The sequence below is a fragment of the Teleopsis dalmanni genome, chromosome 1 (assembly GCF_002237135.1).
Source record: "Teleopsis dalmanni isolate 2A chromosome 1, ASM223713v2, whole genome shotgun sequence".
Lineage (NCBI taxonomy): Eukaryota > Metazoa > Arthropoda > Insecta > Diptera > Diopsidae > Teleopsis > Teleopsis dalmanni.
The window spans coordinates 98077484-98093615 of record NC_051846.1 but is presented as its reverse complement, the minus strand read 5'-3'; the positions used below and the strand labels follow the sequence as shown (position 1 = coordinate 98093615).

At 36.2% G+C, this 16132-nt stretch overlaps 1 protein-coding gene across 2 annotated transcripts in view; it reads right to left on the bottom strand.

Annotated features, from left to right (window-relative positions):
* Positions 1-9119: 9119 nt before the first annotated feature.
* The window catches only part of LOC119666442 (protein trapped in endoderm-1), a gene marked incomplete at its 3' end in the record, with an annotated part of 60521 nt that continues 53508 nt past the window's right edge, over positions 9120-16132 (bottom strand). For both annotated transcript variants that reach the window (XM_038075749.1, XM_038075795.1), the window contains 2 exon segments: positions 9120-9577; positions 9669-9771. In XM_038075749.1, the coding sequence (XP_037931677.1) occupies positions 9120-9577; positions 9669-9771 (561 nt within the window).

Sequence of the window (16132 nt, the reverse complement as noted above, 5' to 3'; positions counted from 1 at the left end):
GCAGCACGCGTTTTATTTTAACTACTTTAAACAAAAAATGCAATATAAAATATAAACATTCAACAGTCTGAATACATACTTTTTGATTTCACTCCTGTTGAAAAGAGTCTTCTTAAAGTTGCTAGAAACACCTCCAAGGACAAATCACTTACCGCTTCTAGATAAGTCGCTTTTGACGGTAGACATATAACAATTGGTACATAACCTTTAAATGTCTTAATTCTTCTTCCCTTGCATATACAAGACTGTTGTACTCTACTCTCTGGTAGATTGGTCATAATTTGATTTTTTTTGATATATTAATGAGTACTACATTTTAGACAGCATTTAACATTTTTAAACACCATTTGTAACACCAATTATAAAGTATCATTCTAGAATTAAAGTCTTCATTTAAGAAATAACTCAATGCAAGGTACGTTCATGTACATTTTCAACTATTAATGCACTTAGATGAATTTTTTCCAAAATAAATACGTGTTTCGTTTCCTAATGTTTGAGTTTTGTACACTCTCTTCTACTCAGAGTATTTCATTTTGATCAAGGAAAGGTGGTAGGGGCAGTATGTAGGATTTCATTCTCAATTCTTTGTTCTTGTTGAAGCACTTTATTTCTTCTACGATATCAATTTTGTTGAAATTTATTTACATGATTTTCGGCGTCTAATGCGTCTAAAGAAAAGTTGATTTTTGCAATTAATGCTTTACCGGATTGGATGGGAGTGAACATACAAGATAAAGTGTCTGATTCGTGATCCTTGTTACTGTTCTCTCCACGTTGCCACACAGCCTCCACGTGATCCCCTCTGGATAGCTACAATCATCCGTGCGTAGTGAACTAATGTGTGCAGCGAAATCAGGCTTAAATCCCATCATTTAAAAACTCCTTTCAATGCAAACGAAGAGGCAGCCTCGGATAAGGAAACGATCTATTGATGACGACAAACGCAAACGTTATAAGGAACACAATTTAAAAATATGCACCTGGAATGTCCGAACTCTTTACAGAGATGGTGCTTCTATACATCTGTTTAATGTCCTCAAGAAATACAAGGCTGACATTACCGCCCTCAAGGAAATGCGATGGACGGGACAAAGATGCTCTAAACAAAAACATTGTGACATCTACTACAGCTGGCATGCAACAAAGCACGAATTCGGACTCGAATTTGCAGTATGCCGAAGGTTGAGAAATTTGGTCTCAGCATATACACCAATAAAAAAAAGGCCGGCAAAAATTCGTATTAAGGCAAAATTTTTCTACAATACTCTAATTTGTGCGCATGCCCCGACGGAGGATAAAGATGCCGACACCGAGTAAACTTTCTATGAACATCTTGAAGCATATGAACGCTGTCCCTATCATGACATCAAAATCGTTGTAGGAGACTTCAACTCAACGGTGGGTAAAGAAAGTATCTTTGGCGCTACTGTCGAAAAGTTCAGCCTTCATACAAAAGCTTTTGATAATGAAAGAAGGTTGATTGATTTTGCCGCGGCTAGAAACATGGTGATTAGTAGTACCAAATTCCAGTACCTGATCAAAACACATCTCAAAGTGATCACGTTGTGATAGACTGAAGGCATGCTTCCATTATCTTAAAGTGATTAAGTTGTGATAGACTGAAGGCATGCTTCCAGTGTTTTGAATGTACGTACTATCCGAGGAGCCAACATCGATTTGGATCATTCTTGTTGCAGCCAAGATCCGCACACGTTTATGTGCAATGGAACGGGTACGTGAATAAACACATCAAAAGCTAGACGTCGAAAAGCTGCAATCATAATAGACTCTCCCAGTACCTGGAAAATTTATCTGAAGAAATCGATATATGCGCACAATGGAACGACATCTTCAACACTATGCGTAACGCTGCAGAAGAGGTGACAAGCTATCACCGTATATAAAGAAATAGCCGGAACGACTAAGAGTGTTGTGACGCTACCACAGAGAAAGACGCAGCATATCAAGCCATCCTGCGGGCAGTTGCGACGCGCTCTACAAAAGAACGATATCGGCAAAAGAGAAGGGAAAGGAAACGTCTTTAAAGGCGAAAAAAGATGGAAGCAATTCGAAAATTCTACCAAAAAGTTAAACGCCCGACAAATGGTTATAAATCCGGAGTTATTTCCTGTAAAAATGAAAATGGTAATCTGATGATAGATGTCCAAAGCATGCTTATCATTTGGAGGGTCACTCCTCAAACCTACTAAATGGCGGTAGTGGTATTGTGACTGAAAGCGAAAATAATCCTAAATATGCAATCGTTGCCGATGATATAATCGTCAACGATAATAATGAAGTTAAAACAGCTATAATGCGGCTCAAAAACAAGAAAGCTGCAGGCGCCAATCCGCAATAGAGGTGGTCCTGCTTCAACTATTGTGGGATCATCTTTTAAAAATCGCATATAAGATTCTATCAAACGCTTTAACAGCTTAAACACCAAAAATGACGTCAGCCTAGAGATTCAACGAAGAATTACTCTTGTCAACAAATGTTACTTTGGGCTAAATATGTAACTGAGAAATAAAGCCCTCTCTCGACAAAAATCACACTCTACAAATCTCTTATCATGCTTGTCCTGTTGTATGGTACAGAAGCCTGGACAATTACAAACAGTGATGAGAAGGCGTTAGGAGCATTCGAGAGAAAAATTCTTTGAAAGATCTATGGTCCCTTAGGCGTTGGCGACAAGTATCGAATTAGATGAAACGATGGACTGTATGAGCTATACGGCAACATTGACATAGTTAAGCGCACAAAAATTCAGCGGCTACGCTAGCTTGGTTATGTATTGCGAATGGAAGAAAGTGCCCCGAATAGAAAGGTATTTGATTCGATATCCGCAGGTGGAAAACGCAGTAGAGGACGTCCGCATCTTCGGTGGAAGGACCAGGTGACCAACGATTTGGAGGCGTTGCAGACTCACGTCTGCTAAGTAAGTAAGTAAGTAAGCTTTATCGGATACATTGTATTCTTTTCCGCTTGCTGCGGCCAACAATTTTTAGACTTTTGCAACCAATAGGTCAGGGTCAGTTCATGATTTTCTAGTTTTCTTGGAAGAGTTCCTCTTGATGTCAAATCTGCCACATCTTAATGGGTTATCAGTAGTTGTATGTATTTCCAGTTCATAATCGAAAAAAGTTTTTGAATCTTATTTTGACTTAACGAATCTCTCCTTGCTTTTATTATTTTTTATTTATTTATGTTAGAACGATCAGTGAGGGTTTTACACAGGTTTTTAATTTGGACTCACTTTAGTTTTGGCCGCAGCAATAAAGTGGATTCACTTTAGTGGTGGTTTCATTAACAACTGTAATACTTAATTGTTGAAATAGTTTGGAACAACTATTACTGATGCTAGCAAGCTCGTCCGACCAAATATTTTTGCAGTAAAAAGTACTATTCGCTTTGTGGCTACCTTATTATGAGTTAATTTCAAATGAAAAGCGGACTGTTGTAGAATGTCGTTACAGTCCTATAGTTTTGATTGGCTCGTTCTCGGTGATATATACATGTTCAGAAATAAAACTACTGAACGGTTTGAGCATTTGTAAGATACTACCTTTATTTCTTAAAATACTAGAGTTTTAGAGTTTCTTATTCTACTTAATGTGCATAATTTGATAAGCAATTATTGAGCATAACCTAAATAAATATGAGCATCTGTTTTAAGATTAAGAGTTGTGCGCATGTGTACGAGATAAGCATTCGCCTAAACAATTATTTTACTTAAATATAACAAGTAAGTAAAAGTTGCTAGAGTAATATAGAATGAAGTTGATAAATATATAAATGTTGAAAATTCTGCGGGCGTCTTAATGCGGAAATAAATGTGTTCATGATTGAACAATACATTTTCATTAGTACTCGTATTGTTAAATTGTAATATCACTCTTGTTAATTGTTGGTAAGCCACTTCCTAAGGTTTATATATATTAGATTATAGTCCCAATAAAAATATTTTTAATTCTTTCCAGCAAACCATTTAACATATTTTACACGAGACTCTTTTTTAATACTTAGATATGGAGTCCTGCATCGTTGTAGAGCATTTTTGCACATGTTTAACATTATTAGGACTCGATGATGTTTTGACATTATACAATAGTTAAAGTTTCCTGTTCTGATTTATTCATGTTGCTAATTCACTACTCCTTGGAATTTTCTTAACACTTTATTTGCTAAGATGACAGCTGCATTAATCATTTTTAATGGATATTTGTTCCCTTATAATAAAACTGCCACTTAGTTGTGCAAACAAATTTGTTGAGAGTTCAGATTTTCGCCATCCAGCATTGGTAAATCTATCGGTTTATTGGGAGCGGTTTTATTATTTTTCTGTTTTTCTTTCCAAAATTTCCATATTGTAAAGATCTTAAGTGTTTAAGCTTCATTGTAGTAGAAACTTATTTCTTATCGTGCATAAGATTAGTAAATTCGACTGCGAAAGATATCCAGACTGAAGCTTTTGAAACAGCGGTTATTTATTTTGTTTTCTGAACTTTTTCGAATTTCAAGAAACACTGCAAGCTTAATAGCTCTATACCATAGAACCGAATATATTTTATAGTTAAATTGTGAATTGAGACCATATTCTGTTAATTTAATTTCGAGTTCCTGTTAATAGGATAGTGCAGTGTCTGTATTTCAGTATGCTTAGTCCATGTCAGTCTTCCGATAAGATATTAACATTTCGTTCAATAATGTGTGTGACTGACACATAGATGGCGGCACTAATATTAAATAAATATTCTTTTTCGAAAGTGACAACCTTTTTAGGCTTACTGTCAAAATCATATGTTAATCCGACCATTTGTTTACAAGTTACAGTGCTTTAAGTGACGCTACTTTTGAGTTTTCAAAACAAAAATGAATTCAAAGCAATTCCGTGTGCTGATTTATCATTGTTTAATGAAAAAAAATACTGTTCAATGCCAGGAATGGCTTGAAAAACATTATTCTAACTCTGCTCCATCAAAAAGAAGCATTTGTTATTGGTATGCCGAATTCAAACGTGGTCGTACAGACACCGATGACATTCCATCTACTGGACGGCCAAATGACGCTGTTATTCCGAAAAACGTTGAAAAAACACTGAAAATTATTATGTCCGACCGTAAAGTGAAAGTGAGGGAGATTGCTGACATTCTACAGATATCAGCAGGCAGTGTACACACCATAATACACGAACATTTGGGTATGAAAACGGTGTTTTCCAAATGGGTGCAATTCCAATACCGGTTGTACCAGTCACAGTACACCGGCGTCTAATCCAATCCGAACCACATCCAAAACTAACGGCAGCATTCCGTCTACCAGTCAAAGTAGGCCGAATGTCAACCGCGCGCCAACGCTTAAAACTGTTAGTCTAAGCGGTAAGGGCAAGGTTAAATCACGCAAAAAAACGGCCAATATGGCACGAAAAAATCGATACCAACGGGTATTTTATATGCTCAGGAAAATTGAGAGCAATAAAAAAGAAGGCAATGTCCATGAACGAGACGAAGCCGATGCTGTTAAATACCGCGCTATTGTGGAAGAGTATGTTCATGATGAGGGTCTGTGCCAGTCCGTTATTAGCGGCAAGAACGTCGGAGATGGCGGCAAGCGTGACAGATCTCAGAAAGATCCGGGCATGGAGGCGAAACGGCACAAAGATGGAACGAGGGATGCGAAGCTAATGTCAATACCCGCACAAGCTGCTTGTCCCTTCAGTGAAGTGGCAAAAGACCATCTCAGTGTGGTTTTGATTGACGAACATAATTCTAACTGCAAGATGCTGATGAAGAGGTGGGCGCTGATTGAGACCACACTGTCTGCATGGATTATGGCTGAGCTCATGACCAATCCGGGGTCCGTTCCTTCTCAGCAAAGCGATCACAAAGATTAGTGAGAACTGTGACGGTTTAAAGCTGAAACTTGTCCCTGCGGCGGAAATTCCATTGTAGGAATTCCATTGTTGAAATTCCATTGTAGGAATTTCCATTCCATTCCATTGTAAAAGAACAGGGTAAACCTAGATCGTGCATTTTAGCAAAAACGCACCTTAATGCTTTTCTCTGCTCTCATTCAAGCTCTTTAGATATCACCACCATCCGGGTAGAGCGGAAGCAAAAGTCTGCGGTTTTAATAACATCTGCCTACATGCCACACGATGATGAGTCACCTCCAGAGGGAGTATTACTAGTTCAAAATTTCGCGCAGACCGAGAAGCTAGCCTTGCTGATGGGTTGTGACGCAAATGCACGGCACTACTTGTGGGGAAGCTCGGAAATCAACGATAGAGGTGAGTCTCTTTTTGAGTTTATATTAAGATGTAGTCTAGAAATATGTAATAAGGGTAATACTCCCACCTTCATTTTTCCGAGTACGGATGATCATGTAGGCTGGGAAGAGGTTTTAGATATTGCCCTTTGCTCGACTTCCGGCTCATTAGCGCTCAATGATTGGAGAGTTTCAGCCAGGAACTCCTTCTCTAATCATAGATACATCATGTTTGTAATGGATATTTCCATTGTAGCTAAGCAATCTCAACGTAGTCCCAGGAAGGCAAACTGGAATACTTCCAAATCATTGCTCAATAGTAAAATCAACATAATCACCGCTCCAATTAACTCGATTAGGGAATTAGAGTGTAGGGTCAACTCTTTTACATATAGTATTATTTCTTCCTTTGAAGCATCGTGTCCTCGCTCGTATGCGAAGAAATGTAGGCCACCATGGTGGAACGAGAAGCTCTTTTAGCTCTGCAGGAATGCACGAAAAGCTTTCAACAAAAGCTATCGTACCAAGGTTTGGACTCCATATAAGGATGCTCTTAGGGTTTACAAAAAAGCACTTCGAAAATTCAAGAAGTTGTTATGGAATTATGACTGCCAGCAAATTGAAAGTATTAAAGAATCGGCTATATTAGCCAAACTGCTAGCAAATGGCCAGTCTTGTCCCTCCCTCATTAGCAAAGTAGATGGAAGTCCAGTTAAATCACTAACGGAATTCCTCTCACTATTAGTAGATACCTATTTTCCCGGTTTCTCGGGTGATCCCCCAAAGGTATTACCGTATCGTTCAGCCAACTCTGGGGAGACCATACAGGGTGCGGTATATTCAGAAGGATTAAATGGGCTTTCGATTCCTTCTCTCCATACAAAAGTCCGGGTCCTGACGGGGTCTTACCAATCATGTTACAGTCTCTGGGATATGTAGCTGTAAATTGGCTGTCCACGATTTTCTGCAGCTGCCTTTCACTTGATCATGTCCCCAGCAGTTGAAGACAAGTTAGAGTAGTTTTTATTCCAAAGGCAGTTAGAACAGTTTACAGTACGGCAAAAGATTATAGACCCATCAGCCTTACTTCATTCATTCTTCATTCCCGATGGATCGCATCAATGCTTGGGTTCAGAATCATCAATGCAGAGATGGGCAATCTAAACATTAAGAAATATGTCAGGAGGGTAACATCACAAGGGGGAGTGTTATCTCCCTTATTATGGATTTTAACAATGAACTCACTGCTTTTAAGGCTTAATCAGGGTAAAGTCAAAGCAGTGACGTATGCGGATTATGTTGTCCTTTTGGTAGCAGGTATGTTCCCTTCGGTGCTGAGTAACATCATAGAGGGCGCTTTTCAGAGCCTTAGTATATATATGGGTCTCAAAGTGTGATGTAGATGTTAACCCTTCTAAGACAGAACTGTTACTGTTTACCAACAAATATAAAATTCCAAGCTTTCCGCTGCCAAGATTAAATGGCCAAAGATTAATTCTTTCGCACAAACTTAGGTATTTAGGAATAATTCTCGACACAAAACTTAACTGGAAAGCCAACATCGACGAAAGAATTCGTAAAGCTTGTGTGGCATTCTATGCGTGTAAAAACATGTACGGTAAGAGCTGGGGATTGCAGCCCAAAGTGATTCTCTAGCTTTACACAGCCGTCGTTCGGCCAATATTAACATATGGATGTCTGGTGTAGTGGCCTTCGTTGAACAAATAGTACATTGTTCAAAGACTAACCAGAATGCAAAGATCTGCCTGTGTTGATGGACGTCCAGAACGAGGCAAATCTTCGATCACTTTTGAATGAGTTATACCACTCGTATGCCTGTGGTCGAGTCATAGAAGAGTCCCCGTAAGCTTTTTGCAATGCTTCAACACATAATATTTCGTTCGAAACACAAAATTTCAAACAAACTCGTTGTTCAACTGAATTTTAGTAAAATCGCTAAATGCACTTGAGGTAGTCTCACATTAACAGCTGCTATAAACAAACTAATTGACAGATGGATCTCAAATTTGTACCATATGTCAAGAAAGGGTGCACCAACATAACAAAAACATTTTTGAAAAAGGTCCATTACTTAAGGAGTAGTGAACAAAATCTTTTTGAGCAGAAGGTATTATCCATTATGTAATATCTTTAAAATATTACAATAGGGGTAATCAGGCAACAAATTAGCTGCTTAGAGATTATTACAACAAAACTTTGCATACAAAAAAGAAACTAAGCAGAGAATCTACTATTTTGGAAATTCTCAGATTAGTGAAAATTTGATTAATAGTGCTGCCAGCACCAAGTGTTGGCGCTATGAGCATAGGGTGTCTCAAAAAGAAAATTCAAAAATAATAACATAAATTAATAAATAAAATTCAGTAAAACTATAATTTTTAAAGGGATAAAATATAATAAAAAAGTATAAAATTGAATATTTTACTTCTTGATATATAATAAAACATGTTTGTAGTTTTAGTTATATGATAAATTATATGTATGATATGGTAAGATAAATTATATGATAAATTTAAATGATATTAAAATTTACGAATATTTGAGTATTTCACTGTTAACATATGTTTCGCTTTTGTTGTTTATACGAGTGCTTCCAATGCATTTGCACACAACAAACTAACTAGATTACGCATTTTGGATCGTTCAAGCAACAGATTAACATCAAAATGCTAATTTTTTTTTATATGAAGTTTTTAAACTACTAAGCAACTAATCTGTTGCCTAAATACCCCTAATATTAAAAATTGTAAATTTTTGGTTACCTGATTAAAATGTAACGTTATATCAATTTACTGCTCTTAATTAGCTAAATACTATAAAATATTTACCTATAATTGCGATTACTTGCTGCATATATAACAGGATTGATTACGCTGGATGCCCAAGCCATTACTGATGCTATTATATGTAGCCATGGATAAGAAGTGTTTCGCTCATCATCAATAACATTTGCCAACATCAGTGGTAGAAAACAAAACAAAAAGCAAGCAAATATTGTAATCATCATAACAGTAAGTCTATTGTCCTCCCGATTTTTTCTCATCATAGTTCTTAATGACTCTTTTGGCGGTAAATTAAAACTTCTATGTGTTTTTATTTTTCGCTTTTGTTGAAATACTGTTATATATATGCATGAATATGATAATATGATCACTAAGCAAGGTAATAAAAATCCAATTAGAAATAATGTTTTCTTTATGGATTTACCATTCTTTTTCAGAATTGTACACGAAAATGTTGATTTATCAAGACCGATTTCTCCCCAAATGCCTAAGATTGGTGGCAACTAAAAAAATAAATACACAAAATTTCGAATATATTTTGTTGGTAAATAGTGTTCGGGATATATTAAAAATAAATGTTGTGAAAGTACTTACTAGTAATATAAATGATACCACCCACACAAAAGTTATTTGTAATATCATAAATTTTGTTTTATATATATGCAAGTAAAGTTTGTGACAAGCTATAAGTATATATCTGCAAAGAAATAATGAATTTTTTTAATTACTGTTATGATATACTGTAGCGTGCATACACATATTGAACATAATTATCAAATCAAATTTGTGCAACTAGTGACGTTACATTTTCAAGCAATTTTAGTTTTTCGAATAATTTCAGTATTCGATTATCCACAAATTGTTGGAATAGTTTGTTATTTTTTGTGTGATTTGTGGTTTAGTGTGCGTTTGAAAGTACGTTTTAATTTTTATATTTATTTTATATGTACAAATAATACAAATTACGTTTTGTATTTTATCAAATTAAAAAACACAACCGATTCGTTTAATTCGTCTTGATTGAATATCATCATGATATAATAACTTAGCCTAAGTCTTAAGATCTAAGTATAACTTCCAGCTTCGCATTGTTTCACAAAAAATACATTAATACTTGGCTTGTAGGTGTCATTTCTAGCCTCTGTTCTACGGAATTCATGTTTACATTAAATTAGAAACGTTGCTTCCAATTGAGATTATATTAACATTATATTTATATATAACACCGTGGGAGTGTATGCTCTTTATTATATACTAGAGGTTTATTCGTTGGGTGTATCACTATGTCATTTACATATATTAAGAAATGAAAATTTAATGTTTTCGGTGATGTTTTCTTCTGCTTTTAAATAATTTAAAATATTTGGTTTTATAATAATTGTTATTTATACGTATATTAGTAATATTTTGGAAGGCGATTGTACATTTTTTTTTGTAACCACAAATATATGTACATATTGTAGGGAGTAATTACGAACTTCTTCGCGTTATTTATCACATTTATTACTGACTTATTCAACTTCTTTGTACTTGCTTGCAGCTATATTTGCTGCTTATAAAATAGCAAATACAAATACACTCTCATAAATCTATTTACAATCTCTTAAGTCTAATATCGCTTAAATCTAATTACAATAATACCTTTATAAATCTAATTACAATAATACTTATATTACTACAATATGTAAGTAATACACTGTACTGAGATCCATGTGCTGATTTTTTTATATGGGTATAAGAATTTATTTTCTTAAAAAGCATTAGGCTCTAATATGCAATTATTAAATTATATATATACTGCTACGTAAGTGCCTATTATACATATTCGTTCGATTCATTAGATTTTGTAAAATAATACACAATTCTTGGCTTCGATGTTTATATCCTTTTATTCAACAATGATATTTAGACAATTGTCTTTATTGAGGTCATTTATTCCAAACACACCTTTTCTCTAAAAAATTTTATTTATCTCCAATAAAAACTGACACTTATATTATTTTAACATTACTATTGCTCATATGATTTACCGAACAAACTAAGCTAATAATTATCTTTGGTTTTATTATTCCATGTGCGCACGTCAAATTTATAACACTGCTGCCCTGTTATTAAACTTGTTCGTCCCGAACAGGTATTACTATATCGCTGTGATAAGATGCCAGCCATTCCAAATGGATAACTTTCATTTTAACTCTGTGATGTCCTGTCGTTGCATACCATAAACATCATCATTAATTATGAAGCCACACCAGGTCTCCTTCCTGGAAGCCTTCTAAGTTCATTCTGTCACTGGTGACTAGAAGGCGTCTTTTGACGAATCGATCAATTTCATTTAATTGGTCCCGCTTACTTCCAGTGTAGTCACACGTTATCATTGGATAACGTTACTTATTCCGAATTTTAAGTCGGCTGCTGCTCTGACGTCGGTGCCAAAAACTGCTCTTGCTAGTGTAGTTGATGTAGAAACATGTCGTGCAGACCGATAGACAAGTAGCAACATTGGAATACAAATCTCGCAGTCTTTTTGATTTTTGTCAACCACTATCCTGAGGTACTCGTTTAATGTACGGTTGAATAGTTCAACCATACCATCTGATTGCGGATGCAGAGGCGTTGTACGAATTTAATGTATTCCCAGCAATCTGCAAACTTCCTTAAAGATTATTGACTCGTTTCGCCCTTGGTCAGTGCACAGGTCTATTGGAATTGGAAATCGCGTAACCCAATTGTTTAAGAAAACTTCAGCAATCTTGCTGGCTTCCTGATTTGCAATTAGACACACTTCTGGCCACTTACTGAAGTAGTCCATCACTATCAACAACAATCAACGTACGGGGAGCATTTATGAGATATATTTCTACGACGTGTTCTTTATTTTCGGCCCGTAAACAATGTTTAAACTGTGGGTTGCAAGGATGACGTGACAATGCATCAGGGTTTTAATGATGACTTCCTTTACTATGTTCAATAGTGATGTCATAACTTTTGGTCGTACAATCCATCGCGTCAGCTGACCTTCCGGGTCTTTAAACCGCAACAGCCAGCTAAATGCTGCATGGTCAGTTCTGAGAAGAAATTTCTGCCCATATAAGTACTTATGGAAATATTACACACCATGAATTCATATCGAAGTTCGCAGTCACCTATAGTGATTTATTTCGTGACTTTTTCCAGTATCGGTGCATCTTCACCCATTGCTGTTCGGAGTTTTACACCTGCCAATGGTGTACAATTTCTCGCCAGACCTTCTTTTATTATCAAATGTGAAGAACCAGAGTCCAAAATCAAAATAAACGGCTCATTGTTGATTATTCGATCGATGGTTCGTACTTTTGTTGTAGGGCGACACATAATACCAGCAGCTTCGTACGTCAATACACAAATTATTGTTTCAGAGTATGTCTGTCTGACCTGGCGCTTGGTGGTAATTTTCACGTATACTATCTATGAAAGTGATTTTACTCTTCTCCATAAAATCACCAGAGCTATCAATATATGCCAAATTATACAAACGTCCAATACGCTGGACTCTTGCTTTCAGTTTTACCCGGTGCAATGGAGTCATAAATTCGTTACCGTACTTGCGCTTTAATGCATCCGTTACAGCTTGGTAACATTTACCACAGACAAATAATACACAGATTACGAGTGCAGAACAAAAAAATGACTTTCATAATTTCATAGCAGCCAGTTCGAGTAGTCAGCTAAAAGCACATATGAGCTTTGGATTGTAGAACAAATAAGGCATACAAAAGCTGAATATAACGCAATGATCTTAAGTGTTTGAAACATACAAAAGAGCTCTTGAATGTGCGTATGAAGGGTGTGTTTGAGATTGTATAGAAATTTATGCTATATTTTTTATTCATATTGTTAGTTTGGGTACTTGTGTGATTTATCACTTATCACTTACTAAAAAATTTCGTATTCAAGAATAGGTGGGGCAATATTTCTGAAGTTTATGGTTTTGTATATATTTTACGTAAAATATATGATGGACTTTGTGTGCATGCAATGCACAAGTTCTTCTAAATTAGTATAAATTTGATTTTTGATGAAATTTTATATTGATCTCATACAAATATATGAGGTTTGCCGATTATGGATTGAATAAGCACCGGCAGTAGCGCAACCATAGTTGTTGTTAGTGTAAATGCTAATAATATGTTCGTTAATGAAGACAGTAGTATGCCCTAGGTATAGTAGCAAGAATATTATGAAGTATGTTATAGTAATAAATACCATGTTTAATATCTAATTATATTTTATATTTTTTATTATTTTATATATTAATTTTATATATATAATAAAATACATGCTAATGTTCTTATTATTATTAACTAAATAAGTAAAATTAAATTATTAACGAAATTTAATCAAATCATATAAAATAGATTGATCATATCAAATTTATAGTATTTAAATTTAACAACTAGCATTGAAAGAGAGCAATGTTTGTCTTTTTTGGTTTTTTGTTTTGGACATATGTTTATTTACATGTATTTAATAAAGTACGCGTCTCAAATAGCCTCTCTTGAGTTACCGTCAACCTCAACCTTCCCGTGGTGTTCTCTGTTTTCACTAATAAGGCAGTGGCGACCGAGTGTTCGGCGAGATATCTAAACTCTTCCATCTGCTGTCTAGAGGAAATGCTATCTGCACATTGACATCAAGGTAGGGTCGGATCAGGTCGGTGACCGAAGAAATTTTTGAAAGGTAGCAGCCCTACCACTGATCTTGGCGGTTATGGATTAATCACTCGTGGCGGCTGAAACACATCAGATTTAAATATTCACAAGAAATAGAAATCAGCCTAATCGCAACGATACCCACTTAAAGAATGTAAAAAGGACGAGATTTCGACAATGGAACGTGCTAACTCTGTTAGCCGCTGAATGCGATAAGTTTAAAAGAGACGTAATTGGCATAAGCGAAGCTAGATGGAATGGCACAGGCGAATTTACAAACCAAAAGGGGGTGTACTTATGTACTCCGGTATGCACGACGAACAGGACCCTCACATCCTAGGCGTTGCATTTTTTGTAAGGAAAATGTCAAGCACTCAATCTTGTTGGAAAGCTATATCCAAAAGAATAATAATAGTACGCTTTCGTGCAAAGAAGTTCAACATATCACTAGTACAATACTATGCTCTAACAGAAGACATTCTACTTTACCAAAAAGAAGTTTTTAACAGCGCGCTCGAAAGAACGCTCTCAGAAATTCCTAGAACCGATGTAATTATTCTTATGAGCGATTTCAATGTCCAAATTGATCCCATGGCATTGGAATATGTAATGAGAATGGTGAGCTGTTTTTGGAACTTTGTGTGAATTGTGATCTCAGGATTGGAGGATCCCTAATTGTTCATAAAACGTGTCACAAGGTCACTTGGAAGTCTGCCGCTGACAACTTTGAAAGTCAGATTGATCATATCATATCTACATTTCAAAACGATGGAGTAAAGTTCTATGTTATGTCAGAAACAAAAGAAGCGGTGATATCGGCAGTGGTCACAGTGACCACGCAGCAAATATGGCGTGTATTAACGTCAGTTTGCTGAAAGGTGCTTTTATTGAAGACACGTGGCTTCTTTTTAAAACAAATCTCGAAGGAATCTGCAAGGATATACTCGGCTACCGTAAAAACGAGCAAAAAGAATAGTTGTCGGCAAACTCCTAGGAGCTCATCGCACAAAGAAGTGCGTTAAAACAAAAATGTTAAGCGAGGCGAATCCGCTTAAAAAACCCAAAATACAACACAACGTTCAGGACTCTTAATAGGCAGATCAAGAAAGCAGTCAAAAGCGACAAAAAGAACTTTTAAGTTGAACTAAGCATGAAAGCGCAAATTGCATCATAAAAGGGCGACAAGACGGAGCTTGTTTGAGAAAATCTGGGAGCAAGAATCATTTTCTCTCGAATGGAAGGAGTCTACCATCGTCAAATTGTCAAGAAAAGATGACAGAAAGAAGTGGATTTCTTTAATATCAGCAGTTTTTCAAATTTTCAACAAAATAATTTTAAAAAGAATCACCGAAACATTAAACGAGCTTATTAGTAAAACTCAAACAGGTTTCCGTCCAGGGCACTCGTGCATCGACCAAATTAACACCATCAGAAAACTTATTGAACAAGTCTTAAAATGGAATGCTACTTTCTATCTAACATTTATTGATTTTGAAAAGGTGTTCGACGCGCTTAAGAGAAGTTACATATGGCTAGCGTTAAACGCTAAAGGTATTCCTAATAAGATCACTAATATTCTCAAAAAGAGCTACGAAGGGACTACAAGCAGAGTTTTACATGAAGGTACTCTTAGCAACAGCTTTAATTACAACAATGGAGTGCGACAGGGCTGCGCCCTCTCACCGTTACTGTTTATCACAATCCTACAAAAGAAGCTGAATCAAAAGCTTGATCATCTCCAATATGCAGACGATGTATTGTTAGTAAACAGACACACTGATATGCAAACTCTCGTTAATAACGTATGCGAGCAATGAAGTCGGCCTAAAAATTAACGCCTAAAAGACAAAAACAATGAGAGTGAAAGCAAGCAATCAATCGCCCATCCTTTTGTATGATCATAATATTGAAGACGTGCAGGAACTCGAGCACCTGGGAAGTATATTTAACAGCGATGGTGACACGTCAAAGGACATCGACAGCAGAGTAAAAACGGCAAATGGCTCTTTCGCGTCGCTTAACAAAGTCTGCAAAGCTAACAATGTAACCGTCGAAACTAAGATCAGAATATTCAACGCCTGCGTAAAATCACATTGTTATATGGGTGCGAAATATGGTCGCTAACAAGGGCGTCAAATCAAAAGTTACAAACCTTTGTCAATAGAAGCCTGCGGCGTATTCTGAACATATGGTGGCCTGCAGGAATTTCCAACGAAGAGCTATGGCAGCGCACCAAACAAAAGTCAATAGAGGAAGAAATTCAGAGACGCAAATATGATTGGCTCGGCCACATACTTGGAAAGCCGACAGACGCAATTGCCCACGCAGTCATGGAATGGATTGTGTTGAGAATGGTAGCATACTCTT